At 44.2% G+C, this 13125-nt stretch overlaps 3 protein-coding genes across 6 annotated transcripts; 1 reads left to right on the top strand and 2 right to left on the bottom strand.

Annotated features, from left to right (window-relative positions):
• Positions 1-1134: 1134 nt before the first annotated feature.
• On the bottom strand, positions 1135-2039 carry LOC117643094 (rRNA N6-adenosine-methyltransferase METTL5). Its single transcript, XM_034381764.1, has 2 exons — positions 1710-2039; positions 1135-1631 (listed from the first exon to the last, which is right to left on the bottom strand). Exons 1-2 carry the CDS (start codon positions 2001-2003, stop codon positions 1263-1265), a joined length of 663 nt encoding a protein of 220 aa, XP_034237655.1. The 5' UTR covers positions 2004-2039; the 3' UTR covers positions 1135-1262.
• Positions 2040-2145: 106 nt separating this feature from the next.
• On the bottom strand, positions 2146-2944 carry LOC117643095 (SOSS complex subunit C homolog). Its single transcript, XM_034381765.1, has 3 exons — positions 2739-2944; positions 2398-2510; positions 2146-2319 (listed from the first exon to the last, which is right to left on the bottom strand). Exons 1-3 carry the CDS (start codon positions 2845-2847, stop codon positions 2167-2169), a joined length of 375 nt encoding a protein of 124 aa, XP_034237656.1. The 5' UTR covers positions 2848-2944; the 3' UTR covers positions 2146-2166.
• Positions 2945-2959: 15 nt separating this feature from the next.
• LOC117643091 (tetratricopeptide repeat protein 14 homolog) lies at positions 2960-12842 on the top strand. 4 transcript variants are annotated; one of them, XM_034381756.1, is made up of 19 exons: positions 2960-3086; positions 3834-4022; positions 4098-4219; positions 4330-4406; positions 4501-4626; positions 4831-5048; positions 7624-7764; positions 7881-8072; positions 8162-8284; positions 8360-8620; positions 8699-8872; positions 8956-9038; positions 9579-9650; positions 10064-10178; positions 10283-10609; positions 10702-10791; positions 10868-10974; positions 11059-11137; positions 11229-12842. In XM_034381756.1, exons 2-19 carry the CDS (start codon positions 3838-3840, stop codon positions 12520-12522), a joined length of 3786 nt encoding a protein of 1261 aa, XP_034237647.1. In that variant the 5' UTR covers positions 2960-3086; positions 3834-3837; the 3' UTR covers positions 12523-12842. The 4 variants fall into 4 exon arrangements, with proteins under 4 accessions (XP_034237647.1, XP_034237650.1, XP_034237648.1 ...); XM_034381757.1 differs by lacking the exon at positions 2960-3086 and adding an exon at positions 3180-3201; XM_034381758.1 differs by lacking the exon at positions 2960-3086 and adding an exon at positions 3249-3357.
• Positions 12843-13125: the final 283 nt, after the last annotated feature.

Raw genomic sequence — 13125 nt, 5'->3', positions numbered from 1 at the left:
CAGCTCGAGCTACCGCCCCGTGGGCCCCTTGGGCCAAAAGGCGCGGTCCACCCTGTCCGTCCGTCCGAAGGGAAGGCCCACGCAGCGCGCAGGCACACCAAAGCACACCAAGGCACACGCAGGCGGCGGGCAGGGCGGAGCTGGCGGAGCGGAGTCACAAATGTCAAATGTCAGTGGCTGGCCTTGCCTGGCCTTGCCGATTCCGCTCTCCGGTCCGCGGCGACCACAGCGACACGCGCGGCGACACCGCTCACGACGCTCACGCTGCATGCGGACCAGCGGGAGGCCTCTCTCTCTCTCCGTCTCTCTCCGCGGACGCACGCGGCGCGGCGTGCGGACAGAGACCGACGCGGGACGCGCCGCTTGAATCAGCGAGGATCCGCCTGGTAGGGCACCGGGCCGCGCGCGGCGGGAAGGAAGGAGTGCATCTCCGCGCAAGGCCGGCCGGCGTGTGTGTGCCAGCGCACGTCGCACCCGCCCGTTCCGGCCAGCCCACTGATTCCCCACATCGCTGTCTCTCTCGCAGTGATGGCGCGTCCTGTATAGGTGCGCGAGAGGCGGAGCGGCGAAACGCTGTGCGGAAGCAGTCGCTGCAGCGTCAGCTCATCTGGCAGGAACGGTTCGTCCGAACGTCTTTCACGTGTTAAGGCTGTCTGGTGGCTCCGCTCCCTAAGGAAAGAGCAGCGTAACCAGTAGACGAGCGCAACGGACCTTAGTTCTCGACTGGCTGAGCTGAGACTGAACAGTTGCCACGCAATGAGCCGCGCCTCCGGTTTCGCGACGTGGGGCGCCTGGCGCGCAGGCAACATGCCTTCGCGCTCGCCGGAAGGGTTGCCTACCCGCTCGTCCGCAGGCGCTCCTCGCAGCCGAAACTGGCTTTTTAACGTTTTGGGTCAAATTGCAACTTTTTTGGCGCGGGGCTCAGGTCGGGGCTCGAGTCGGGCTCGGCCGGGGCTCTGGCCCAAGGTCACATGGATACGGTCCGTATGTATGACCTTACTCTGGACGGAACTCAGGTCATCGGGGCTGATGTCGACCCTGCCTGGACAAGCTTGGGTCACGCGATAAGGGGAATGACTCCCAAGACTTGAATGGGGTGAGAAAAATTATGAGAGGAGAAAAACGAAAAACCAGTAACAGTCAGCCAATTATTTTATTTCATCCATTATTTGTACTTAAATTACACTTAAAAATCACACCTTCCATTTAGTTAACAACACTGAAGCCAACAAAATATTTCACAACTGTGCGCCTCAAATATCTCAGCTTTTTCCTTTGGAGCATTTAGCTTTAGGGAAAGAAAACCTAATAAAGTCCACTTCTATGTCCACAGACTGCTTTTTATGGAACCTATATGATGCTGGTAAGTCATATCTCAGCTCAGCAAGAACTTCACCTTTAGCACCCCACTTTTCAGCCCTTGCCAAAACGTGGTCGCGAGTCGACGTCTTGTGTAGTGAATACACTGCACCATTAGCGAGGTGTAGAGCCATTTGAAGAAATTCCATGTCGACTCCTTTCCGTTTGGTGCCGAAAGGAGGATTCATTATGACGGTGTCAAACTGCTTGTGACTTAAATACGAAGGGAATCCCTGTGTCAGATCACACAGCACAGCTTCACATGTATCAATCTGCAGACAATTGAAACCATTACAATATTGTCTAAGTCTGTGGTACCTCCTAAAAAAAGAAATCAGACGCATTCCTACCTCCATTTCGTCACAGTTAGCTCTCCATATTTCCAAGGCATCAGGGTCCACATCATAGCCAACAACAGTGCCAGCACCAAGCATTGCCGCTCCAAGTGAGAGCGCCCCACAGCCACATCCCAAATCTGCTACCAATTTGCCTTGCACATCTCCATAAGATGCTTGCATGGTGTACAGCATGTGGGACGCAATATGTGGCTTTGTTGGGTATTGTTCCAGCTCCACTTTAGGGTTCTCAAACACCTCAATGCTTTCCAAGTACTCCTCTAGATGCTTGCGTTTCATACACGCCATGGTTGCAGACACTTTTAGAGAAGAGCCACAATAAATTGTTCAGAAAAAGTCCACCACACACAAATTTTTCTCAGACAAAAGTAACAAAAACAAAACAGGAAATTCAAAGGAAAAGTCTTTTGTCCTTAGGAAAACAATTAATTCAAAACGATGAAAATCAGACTTATTTAGGATGAGCGTTTTCCAAACGAGGGATAACCGGTAAAATATGATTTCCAAAAGTAGAATCAGTTGTAACGTAAAAAGTGTTTGAATTGGCAATTAAGCTCTGTGCATTCCTTTGCATAATGTTCATTTGTTGTTCGGCAGTGGGTGGCTGTAACAATGAATAATAAGATATGTAGAATTAAAATAAATAATTAAAGAAATAAGCAGAATAAGCAGTGTCACTTACTGGCATAACAGGGGCATTGATAGCAGTCGGGCTAAGAGTTGGCATCACACCTTGCTTCAAGAGCATTTGCTTTTTCATAAGAAGATCCTCCAAAATCTTACGGTTTTGAACATCTGTAAAGATACAAAGACAATTAATTATTGAGAAGGAAAGAAAGTGATTTTGCTACAACTGCATCTATGATTTCGGGTTATTTTCGTATTTTAAAATACGTTCAAGAATTTCTTGGATAAAAAAAAAACTCTTAAAAAATATTACTCTTTCCTAGGAGGGCTCGAGGTGAAACTGAACTTCACAAGCCGAATTTTAGGTTAAGTCATACACGAAGGGCTCATTTGTACCTTGACGAGAGTTCGGTGTTTGATAAGCCATGACACGGTGAAAATTCAGAACATTTCTGCATTCAAACAGCCGCTGGATGAGATTGCGAAGGAACGAAGAAGAGTGCATAAACAGTTTTAGGCATAAAAGTTAAAACTCCACAACAGCACGGCAGCGCAAGCAGAGTACACAACACTTTAAACTTGGCAACTCTGCTTGTGCGTCAGGTGCTGCCCTCTGGTGTCCATCGCTAGCGCCCTTTACGTCTGGCAACGCTGTGATCGTCGTAGTGGTGCGGCGGACATTGTTCTCGCGGCGTGCTGTTTCACCTCTTACTCTTTTCCGGGCTGGTTTCCAAGCAATTGCGGGTAAATTGTGCATCTATTTAATCTATTGTGTAGCTAATTGTGACGCGCGGCTGTATGCGCTGAAACGAGTACTCTCGGTGCTTTACCGCGAGCGGAGTTTGGCGCTAAACCGGGCGTATGTATTGCATCACCGTGCATCATAGCCCACGCCTAGCGTCCCGCGGTAGCCATTTTTCTCTACATTGGCATAGGCCAGAAGATTGGATTTCTGTTTTTGTGTAGTATCATAAATTCGGCCGCATTAGGTGATGCTTACTCCTTCTGGGGTTCGGTATGTTCACTGCTTGCCCTCGCCTCTTTTGTGCTGTGTTGAGCTGATCCCAAATTCCAAGGCCAAAGGGGCTTTGTTCGTCGGCGAGGGCAATGCCTTGCACTTGTCCGGAAGCGTTCGCCAGCCGGCGTTTCTCAATTTCGGTGTGCTTCAAGCAAAGTGGCTTGTGCGAGATTGAATCTTAATGGATGCACGTATCCACTTTATCGAGAGGCACCTTTTTCTGTGGCCTCACTCCTATTTTGTCAGAAACTTCCTACATCTTCCTTTGCTTTCCTGCTGTTGCTCTCAGTGCCTAATAAGAACTCTGTAGGAACACTGGGAAGCAACTGCAGTGTTTAGGCTGTTGTTGATTTGGTTCATGTAATTGTTTGGTGTTTGTGGAGGCTCTATATTTGCTAAATTTTTCTTGATCTGAAATTGTCAATTGTTCGATACCTTTGTTATTATTTCTTTTATTTTCTTGGTTTGTGCAGGTAAATGACCCACTGGGTCCCCACCATGATTGATGCCCCGCTTAGTTCGGAGCTGGTGGCTCAGACCATCAACTTCCATGGGCCTCAACTTCAGAAGATATGGGAGGGAGAGAGGGGAGAGGTCGACCTTCAGAATATGGCCATCAAGTCAGATTTCTCTGCTTTCCAACAACGTCAGAAGACCCTGAAGTAAGTAACACACCATTCAGCTGTTTCAGTCTGTTTCTGCTAGTGCTTTTTTCTTATTGCTCTCCTCTCTTTCAGTTTTCAGGATAGAGGCAAACGGCTAAAGCTCCAGCAGTTCATTGTCAGAAATGCAAATTCCCTATATGATCTCTCATTCACAGAAGGTCATTCTGAAGCGCGGAAGTTACCTGGTGAAGATGGTAATTTGATCTTTCTTTCACATTCTTCTTCTTAAATATTGCATATTATTTTGTGATTGTCAGTATTTAAATCTCTTGTGATCAACAATTGTTTTTACATCTTCTTTCAGATTGCTATGCTGCTCTGCCCCCCTATGAAACATTCCTCCCTTTGGATCGAGGCAGCAGAGTTCGACATTTCTTCCAGGTACATCCTTTTTTCCCCCTTTCTTTCTTTTTGGCATTATTATTTGCTCATGTGTTTGTAATGCAGTTGAAATAACATTATATTTTCTCCGCAGAACTGCAAGCTGGGAAATGTTGTCATTGGCACCATCATATCCAAAACTGCCAATGGTCTCACAGTGAAAGTCCTTAGTATTGAAGATGGAGATAGGATACGTTTTGTTGGAGATCTTCAGATCAAGGTCAGTAGCAGCTTTACTGTTTTGGGCTTGTCCATATATCATGTACAGCAATTTCGTAGGTCAGTTCTTGTGACTTCCTAAGATAGACTTCGATTAGTGCGAGATAGGTAAAAGGCATTACGACATGTGGACGACCCCTCATTGATATTTTATTGCTGGCATTGTTGGGCATCTAATTAATTTCTGTTGTCTTTTTTCGTCTAGGCTTTTTGTCCTGTAATCAATCTCATCCCAGCTCTTGACAAGAAGAAGGTGTCGCGTACTTATTTGCTGAACGACGCAGTGTGCTGTGAAGTTATCGAGGTTGTAGCTGAGGCAGACAAACTTGTTCTTGGCATGAAGGGGACCATGCTGCCTCCTGGTTCTGATCAGCACTCGCGACTTGGTCTTATCTTCTCTGAAGACTTTCCTGATGTTTTCCGGTGAGTTTTTTCGTAGGGTTTTATGTTTCTAGCTCACCATATAAGGATAATGAAACCTGTCCAAGCTATCTTTCTCCCTACAAATAGAGATTTGGTTCTTTGTCTGGATGGCAACTCTTTTTCAGGGTGTATCAGTTGATAGTCAGAACGAATGTGGTAATCTCTTACCCAAACTTATTTTTTGACATTTTGACCACTTTTGATCATTTTAAACTGAGTCACCCTATAACTGACTTATTTTAAACCTCTGTGAAAAACATTTGTTTGAATTTTGTTAGAATTGCAATGTTGTTTTACAGCAAGTATGAAAACCTAAAAACCAACATTTTCCTACCATCTTGGTATAGTATGGATAAAATCTCTTGAGAGATAGATGAACACACGATGAGATGAAGCCTAACTACTAAAGCTGTTGCTTGATGTACTCCTTTGGGAGAGGGCAGTCATGTTATTACAAGGGACACCATGATCCATGGCTGAAGTTGAAACTTCTTATGCTTGTGCGTGCACAGATCACATTGGCATAAAGCCCAATTTATGAATTCAACTAAAGCACATTTTCAGAGTGATGTAAAGGAGAGTTAGACAATCAAATCTGATTTTAAGGTAAGGCACCTCATGTTTGTGATGTAAACTTTATATTTTTAAGTACACATAATTTGGTCAGCGTCATATTCCAAGGGTTTCGGTTAGGGCTTAAACTCACTACCATAGGCGCACCTAATTTTGATTCTTGCAATTTGGTTTCACTTTTTATCCTGTAGTGTCAGTATATTTTTGCACTTCTATCTTGTGGTATGTGCAATTGCCAATCTTTACCCTGTAACTTTTTCCAATCAATTTGAACTCAAAGTGGAATGAGGTGCCTCTATGGTTTTTTGTAATGTACATTTTTTATTTCTTTTTCCTCTTAACTTTTTTTCTTTCTTTGGATTTAGTTAAACAATGGTAAAAACTTTTTACCTTCATTCGGTCTTGCTCATAGCTTTTAGTCTTAAGTGTTGTAGATTTTATATAGTAGTGGTACATTTGTTGAAAATCCATTATAATATGGCGTGGATTGAGCTCCAGCATATTGGTTTGGAAAAAATATAATTGTGATTGCCATCTTCCTGCTCCGAAATGGATGCATGAAACACCTGAAGAAAAGAAATGCTCTGAAGCGTGTGGAACTGGAATCCCACTTGGTTAAATGGTGTTTTTAAGAAGAGAAATGCCACTGCCACTTATGTGTATTGAGGATTCTGAGCTCTTCAATTGATGGCTATAGTGGTTGAAAACTGAGTGGATGTTCATGTGTTTTCACTTTTATGTACTAATGCTTGGATGCTTTTCCCACAGTGCGTCCAATAAATATTTGAGATGTTGATAGAGGCCCTTGCCTTTGCAATGAAGCAGTCTCGTTTAGTGGTATGGAGTTGATGACTGCTGATGTGCAATAATCTCTCCATTGAAGCTAGACTTCTCTGCAAACTGCATGGCTCAATATAAAACAGAAAATGTATTCAGAAAGCCATTACAATTCTACCTTATGTTTGGTGTCATCCTTGGATTGTTGTTCTTTTTGTGGAGACAGATATAATCCAGACATGTGTTGATATATTCTGGAAAATGGTGATGACAATAATATATTACTGTTGGTAGATTGGAAGGTATGTATTCAGGCTGCTCATCGTCTTGATTTCTTGATTGTCAGGACCAATTTCTTTTCCAGAGGCAACAATTTTTGTAAGGTGATAACTCGCAGTTCAGATTGTCAAAGTTTCTCTGATATTCAAGTCAATATTAACAGTAATTTAAATCTAAGTACGAAGCCATCAAAGCTTTTCTCACTCTTGTACTAACAGCTACCTTCTCGGTGATCTGAATTTTGTCCACCTTAACTTGTATTGCAGGGTTTCTTCAGTGTGCAAGCATAGCACTCAATACTGTGCTGCTATGTTGATTTGCAGACATCTGTGTTCTTGAGGTTTAAATGTCTCTTAAACTCTCTTCATATTAACATATGTAGGGTTATTTTTGTTTTTGTTTTGGCTTCCTTCTTGGGTAGCTTTTGTTTCTTCTTGCTATGGAAAATAATATGGGAAGTGTTGTTGAGGCTTTCATTCTCAAGATCATGAGAAATTGTTCTTATTTCTGACTAGGTTGAACAGTCTCCATGTAGTAATGCAACACCATTAGCAGTCCTTATCTGCAACATGACTTCATAAATTAAGTCCTATTCCTCTTTTGCCAATGACTGTGCATTTGATCAATCTTATGTTTGCATGACTTTTTCATCCCCCCCCCCCTTTTTTTTGCTCCATTTCTTCATTTTTAGGGATGAGGCCCATATCCTGAATGAAACCAATTGGTTGATGGTCTGAAGCACTTTTGAAGAGTGTTTAGGTCCCTCAAGCACATTTACATTCAGTGCTGAACATGTCCTTTCTGTGACCCAGTGTTTTATTAGTCACAGCACAATTTTAGTGAATTCAGTTGGATTCTGGGGATTTATATCCTGGGAAGTTCTTATGTTGGCTCTGATGTATGTTTCCACTCAATAATACTTGTCTTGGGTGATATGATTATCCAGGCGAATTCAGGATCGAACCAATGAGTCGTTCGAAGTCTTGTTGAAAAACAATGTTGCTTTCAACAACCCCGGTAGCATCACTTATTTGGCCACCTCAATGGGTCTTCAGAACAAGAACTACTCCCACATTAGTGGCCTCAGGTATGACTTGATAGTCACTCGCTTCATCTTTGTCGTTAATTTTTCTCTTTTGCTTTGTTTTGTTTTCTTTTAATTTTGGATTTGCAAGGATAACTCATTAACATTCTTATGTTCAGGGCTCGTTTCCCAGAGCAGGAGTATGCCACAGAACTTCGACAGGTTCAAGCCAGCAAGTGGGCATTCCGAAGTGTCGCTGATGGAATTGAACACTTCAAGGCAGGACGTCACACCGAGGCTTTCCAGTGTTTGAACAAGGCTCTCAGCATTGATCCCCGCAACATCGAAGGCTTGGTTGCCCGTGGAGCATTGTAAGTGAATTCGTTTTTGTTGTCATGCCTATTTATTGGTGGTTTGGTTGTGATAATTGTGCTCATGCCTGCTTTTATTATTAATCCAGGTATGCTAACAGTGGTAGCTTTAGCAAGGCTATTGAAGACTTCGAGGCTTCACTGAAGCTTAATCCTACTCATCAAAATGCCCGAAAGTACATGGGCGAGACCTTGGTCGCGTTGGGCCGAAGGTATGCCTTCAATTGTTTGCTCTCAGATAATGCTTAAATTCAGGAGCAGATGCTAATTGCGTTTTCATTTTTCAGCTATGAAGAAGATAACAAGCTGGATGATGCTATGAAATCCTATGAAAAGTGTCTAACTATTGTCCCATTCCATGAAGAAGCAACCAACTCTATTCAGTTCATCAAAAAGAAGATGACTGATGTGTCTGGTCTTCCTGGACTTACACCCACCAAGTCCCTGGAAATGAAGGAAACTTTGAAGCAGCTTCTGAAGGTGGACCAAGAGGATGAAGAACCACAGGACAAGCACAAGCGGAAGTCGAAGAAGAAAAAGGATCGCAAGTGAGTTCACCTTCTTGTTCTGGAAAATATGTTGTTTGTTGTGGTGCCCTTTTTATAGTCAATTTTCAATGTTCTTAGATCTCGCAAGCGGCGTCATCGTTCAAGCTCCAGCAGCAGCTCCTCTTCCAGTGACAGCTCACGAAGCTCCTCCTCGTCATCATCGTCTTCAAGCTCGAGCTCTGGATCTTCCCATTCTGGATCGTCCCGCTCGCGGTCACATTCCCGCAAGGATAGGAAGAAGAGAAGGAAGAGGTATGTCTTGTGTTTTTACCTCAATTTCCATTCTAAGGCAATGATGGAACACCTCTAACCAGATTATTTTTGTGTTTTTACAGTAAGAGCAAGAGCAAGGATGGCCGTGAAAGATCCCTGTCCCCACTCAGCAAGCGCATGGCCATGGATAACCCAGAGGCAGATGGTAAGTCTCCCTAATGTTTTTAAGTTTTCGTGTGCATGATTTTAGTTGACTTCTGCATTTATCAATAGATGTCAACCACAGAAGCTTCCCTCATGGTTGAATATGCATGAATACCTATTTGTCTAAATTCAAATGCTAGATGCACAGGAATAAAGTTGTCTCCTGGTAGTTTTATTTTTATTGCATGAGTTGTGTACTTGGAATTTTGGTACCTTTTGTCATCAACCTCAAACTGCCTTCTTTAAAGCTTTGTAAGCATGCAAATTTCCACCTGAATTCTATCTTTATTTTTACTATCAAGGTGTTCTGTTTAAAATTGACCTGTTGTTTTTTTCTTTTTAAATTAAATCTTTTTGTAGAATTTTCTTTTCATTGCGTAGTTTTTGTAACTCAGAAGTGAATGAATAGGTATTGGTTGATGTTTAGTAGTATTGGCTGTGTTTTCTCAACTTAACCTTCTTTTAAAAAAATGTAATTTAGCGTACAATTTTGTTGCCATTCCGTTATTAACACCTCTCGCTCTTTTGTTGCTAAACACAGGTTCTATGAGCCAGAAGATGCCTCAATATAATGCACCATTGCAATTCTCATCATACCCATATAACTATTCTGGTGAGTTGCCTGAGGGGCAAGGCGGGCAAAGTTACAACTGGCTAATAGGACTTCATTTAAACCATCAATCCCATATCCCTTCTTCCAGCTTTATTTTAAACATGTGGCTTTAGTATTAATATTTTGCTGGTGGGACTTTAGTGATTTACTCTAGATATCTCCATGAACTTTATCTGTGCATGTCAGATCTTTTTGGGTTAACTATTACCTGGCCAGTATCTGATCTTACAGTAGTTACTTAACTTTTAAAGTTCTGAGTTGTGCATGTTAAAAAGGTTCTGAGGAAGCCTTTTTCAGGCATGGTATTTTAAATAGTCAAACTTAAATTAAAAATTAAATCCCAGCCCTTTAATATAGCAAATTCTGTGTTGGCTTTGAATAATGTCTAATGTATTGTATGTTGTATCTTATAGCTGCCCAGAAGGAGTCAGATTATGAACAGAAAGTTCGTTCTTTCATTGAACAAACCAAAGGTGACCTGGACTATGAAGATAAGGTGCGAAAATTCTTGGAAGAAACTGCTAGATGGTATGTATTTCTGTTTTTCATTAGTGCACTCTTTTGAACACACATTTCTTAAGATTTCCCATTATTGTTTCTTACCTTTTTTTTCCCCCTTTTTTGTCAATTAGGAAAAAGGAAAAGAAGGCAATGGAAGATAAGGCATCTAAGAAAAAGAAGAAGAAAGAGAAGAAATCACATGACAAGGAAAAAAGTAAGAAGAAGAAGCGTGAAAAGAAGCACAAGAAGAACCGTTCCAGTGGAGATTTGGACAAGAGTATGGGTGACAAGAGTGATGCTGAACTGGAAGCGACCAAGCGCAAGGTGGATGCCCTGTTAGCCCGCAGAATGCCAAAGCATATAGTGGATGCGGAAGAAGAGTTCCTATACGGTGGACCTGCCCAAGCTAAGGAACTGTCATCTCGGGAGCCAGGTTCAACAGAAAAGAATGCATTGAGGTAAGAACTTTTGTCATTTATAAATGATTTTGTTAAGAATTTTACGTAATGATTGATTAAATACTCTTTGTTATTATTTTCGCATCTTGTAGGTTGTTGAGTTTGGACGGGCTGGATGATCTGGAATCCAAGCTAAGCGCTTACTATGCCAAAGTGGAAAAAGATACGGGCCTCTCAAAAAGGTATTAAGTTTTTTATTTTTTAAATTATGAATGTTACTTTACTTAACTTCTTTTTAACTTGTTCTAATGTTATCAGGCATAGTTCTGGCTCCAAATCAATGGAAAAGTCAAAGGACAAGTCCAAATCTTCACCTAAAACATCTCGAATGGATGATGATGACGATGATGATATGGATCTCCAAGGTGAGTTTCTTAAACAATTTTTTGTACCATCCTAATCATTCTAGAATCATGAAAATGGTATAATTGTCTCTTGTTTCTTCTCAGACCAAAAGATGTCGCCCTCCCCTCAAAGGCCCATCATGTCTGCAAAGTGGAAAATGCAAATTCCGACTGTGGGATCTGCGTAAGTAGCCATTGTCCATCACACTGTTTCTTATTTATCCAATCGCTATCGATCCAGGCAGCAGCTTACAGTGTACCTTCTTTCTGTCCAGGCTGAAGAAAAAGGAGAGCAAGATGGAGACCAGCAAGGACCACTGGGACGAACCCGAGGATGGCCAGTACAAGAACGACAAAGACGACGAGGACTTCGGCCGCAAGAGTCGGAAGTCGTTCGGCATGGAGAAGATGATGAGGCGGTCTGGAGACGGTCACGGCCGCGGCAAGATGGACGACAAGAACCGCGACGACTCCCCGGACATGCCGTCCAAGGAGAGCGCCATGGACCGCGGGCGCCGCAGCCTCCGCCAGCAGCACAGCCGCAGCCGCAGCCGTTCGTCCGAGTCCGGCAAGGGCCATCCCCCCATGAAGAAGAAGGACATGCACTCGCGCTCGCGCTCGTCCAGCAGCAGGTCGCGCAGCCGGTCGCGCGGCCGCAAGTACAGCCGCGGCTCGAGCGTGTCCAGCTCGCGGTCGGGCGCCTCCTACAAGAAGAAAGACCGGTCCGTGTCTCCCAGCGGCAAGAAGCCCGGCTCTCCGGACAGGGAGCGCTACCGCGACAGGTCCAGGTCGCGGTCCTACAAGGACTACCGCAGCTCGGCGTCGCGCTCGCGCAGCCGGTCGCACGACAGGCGGTCCTACTACTCGCGCAGCCGGTCCTACGACCGGTCCAGGTCGCGCAGCAGGGACTACCGCCGCAGCCGCTCGCCCGACAGGCGGCGGGACTACCACGGCAAGTACCAGGGCCGCTTCCCCAGGCAGCGCGGCACCTACTACAAGCCCCGCTTCCAGAACTACAAGAACCCTCGCGGCCAGTTCCAGCGAGGCCGCGGCTTCAACCCGCGCTACCAGAACTACCGAGGCCGAGGCTTCATCCCCAGAGGCAGGGGCCGCGGACGCGGGAGGTTCAACAACTTCAAGCCCGGCTACAACAACCGGTACGACAACCGCTACGACAGCAGGCGCAGGTCTCGCGACAGGGACAGCGCCGACCGCGACCGCGCCAGCAGCTACGAGGACGACCCCATGCGGAAGGTGAACGCGGAGAAGGACAGGATCAACAAGTACATCGAGGAGAGCGGCAGCAAGGACGGCGCCGAGAGGAGCAAGACGCCGCGGCGCAGCGAGCCGCTGAGCGAGGGCGAGGAGAGGGATGACGACGACTACCAGAGCAGGCAGGGCGGCTCCCCGGAGGACGGCTTCAGGGGGGACCACTGGAAGAACGAGGGCAAGTGGGCCGACAAGGGGAAGGAGTCCGAAGACAACGGCGAGGAGGTCGAGGACATGGACAAGTTCTTCAGTAAGGTGAAGGCCTCCAAAGAGATGAAGGATAGAAAGTTCCAGATTTAGTTGGTTAGTAGTAATCATGTGTGTCCCACATTTTATCATGTCCTTGGTTCAAGGATGCTTGTCACACCCTATTAATAAATTTTGCAATCAATGTTGTCGAGTGTTAGGGCAATGCTGCGTAGCACAGTGATGTTTATTTTGTCGCGGTTTTGAATGAAATATTGTGTAGGAAATAGTGTTGTTGCAAACTGTGAATTCATTACGGCTGGACAGCTGATGTATAATAGAAAAAGTGCCGCATTTATTATAAAAATGACGAAGGGGTAGAATTTATGTAATTCCTCTGTACTCTGATAGTATTAAAAGATTTTGAAAACCCACCATTTTGTTCTCAATTTTAAACCATCAAACAATTATACAAATCTTAAATTTATTGGTCAAAACAATTCACATTACTGCAACCCACACAGCAGGAATGCAGTTAAGTACATAACTATTTACATGGCTTCATTGTTGATTCAACATTGAAGAATTATCAGGTATTACCTGTTCACATATCAAATGTATGCTCACTTCAAAAAATGATCACATTGAAGAATGAGTTGCTGATGAGATCTTATTTACATCGGCCGCTATCACCTGTCTTAAAATGCATTGAAGACA

Source organism: Thrips palmi, unplaced genomic scaffold (genome assembly GCF_012932325.1).
Source record: "Thrips palmi isolate BJ-2018 unplaced genomic scaffold, TpBJ-2018v1 HiC_scaffold_16, whole genome shotgun sequence".
NCBI classification, from domain to species: domain Eukaryota; kingdom Metazoa; phylum Arthropoda; class Insecta; order Thysanoptera; family Thripidae; genus Thrips; species Thrips palmi.
The sequence above is the reverse complement of the archived record's forward strand: the minus strand, read 5'-3'. Positions and strand labels throughout refer to the sequence as shown.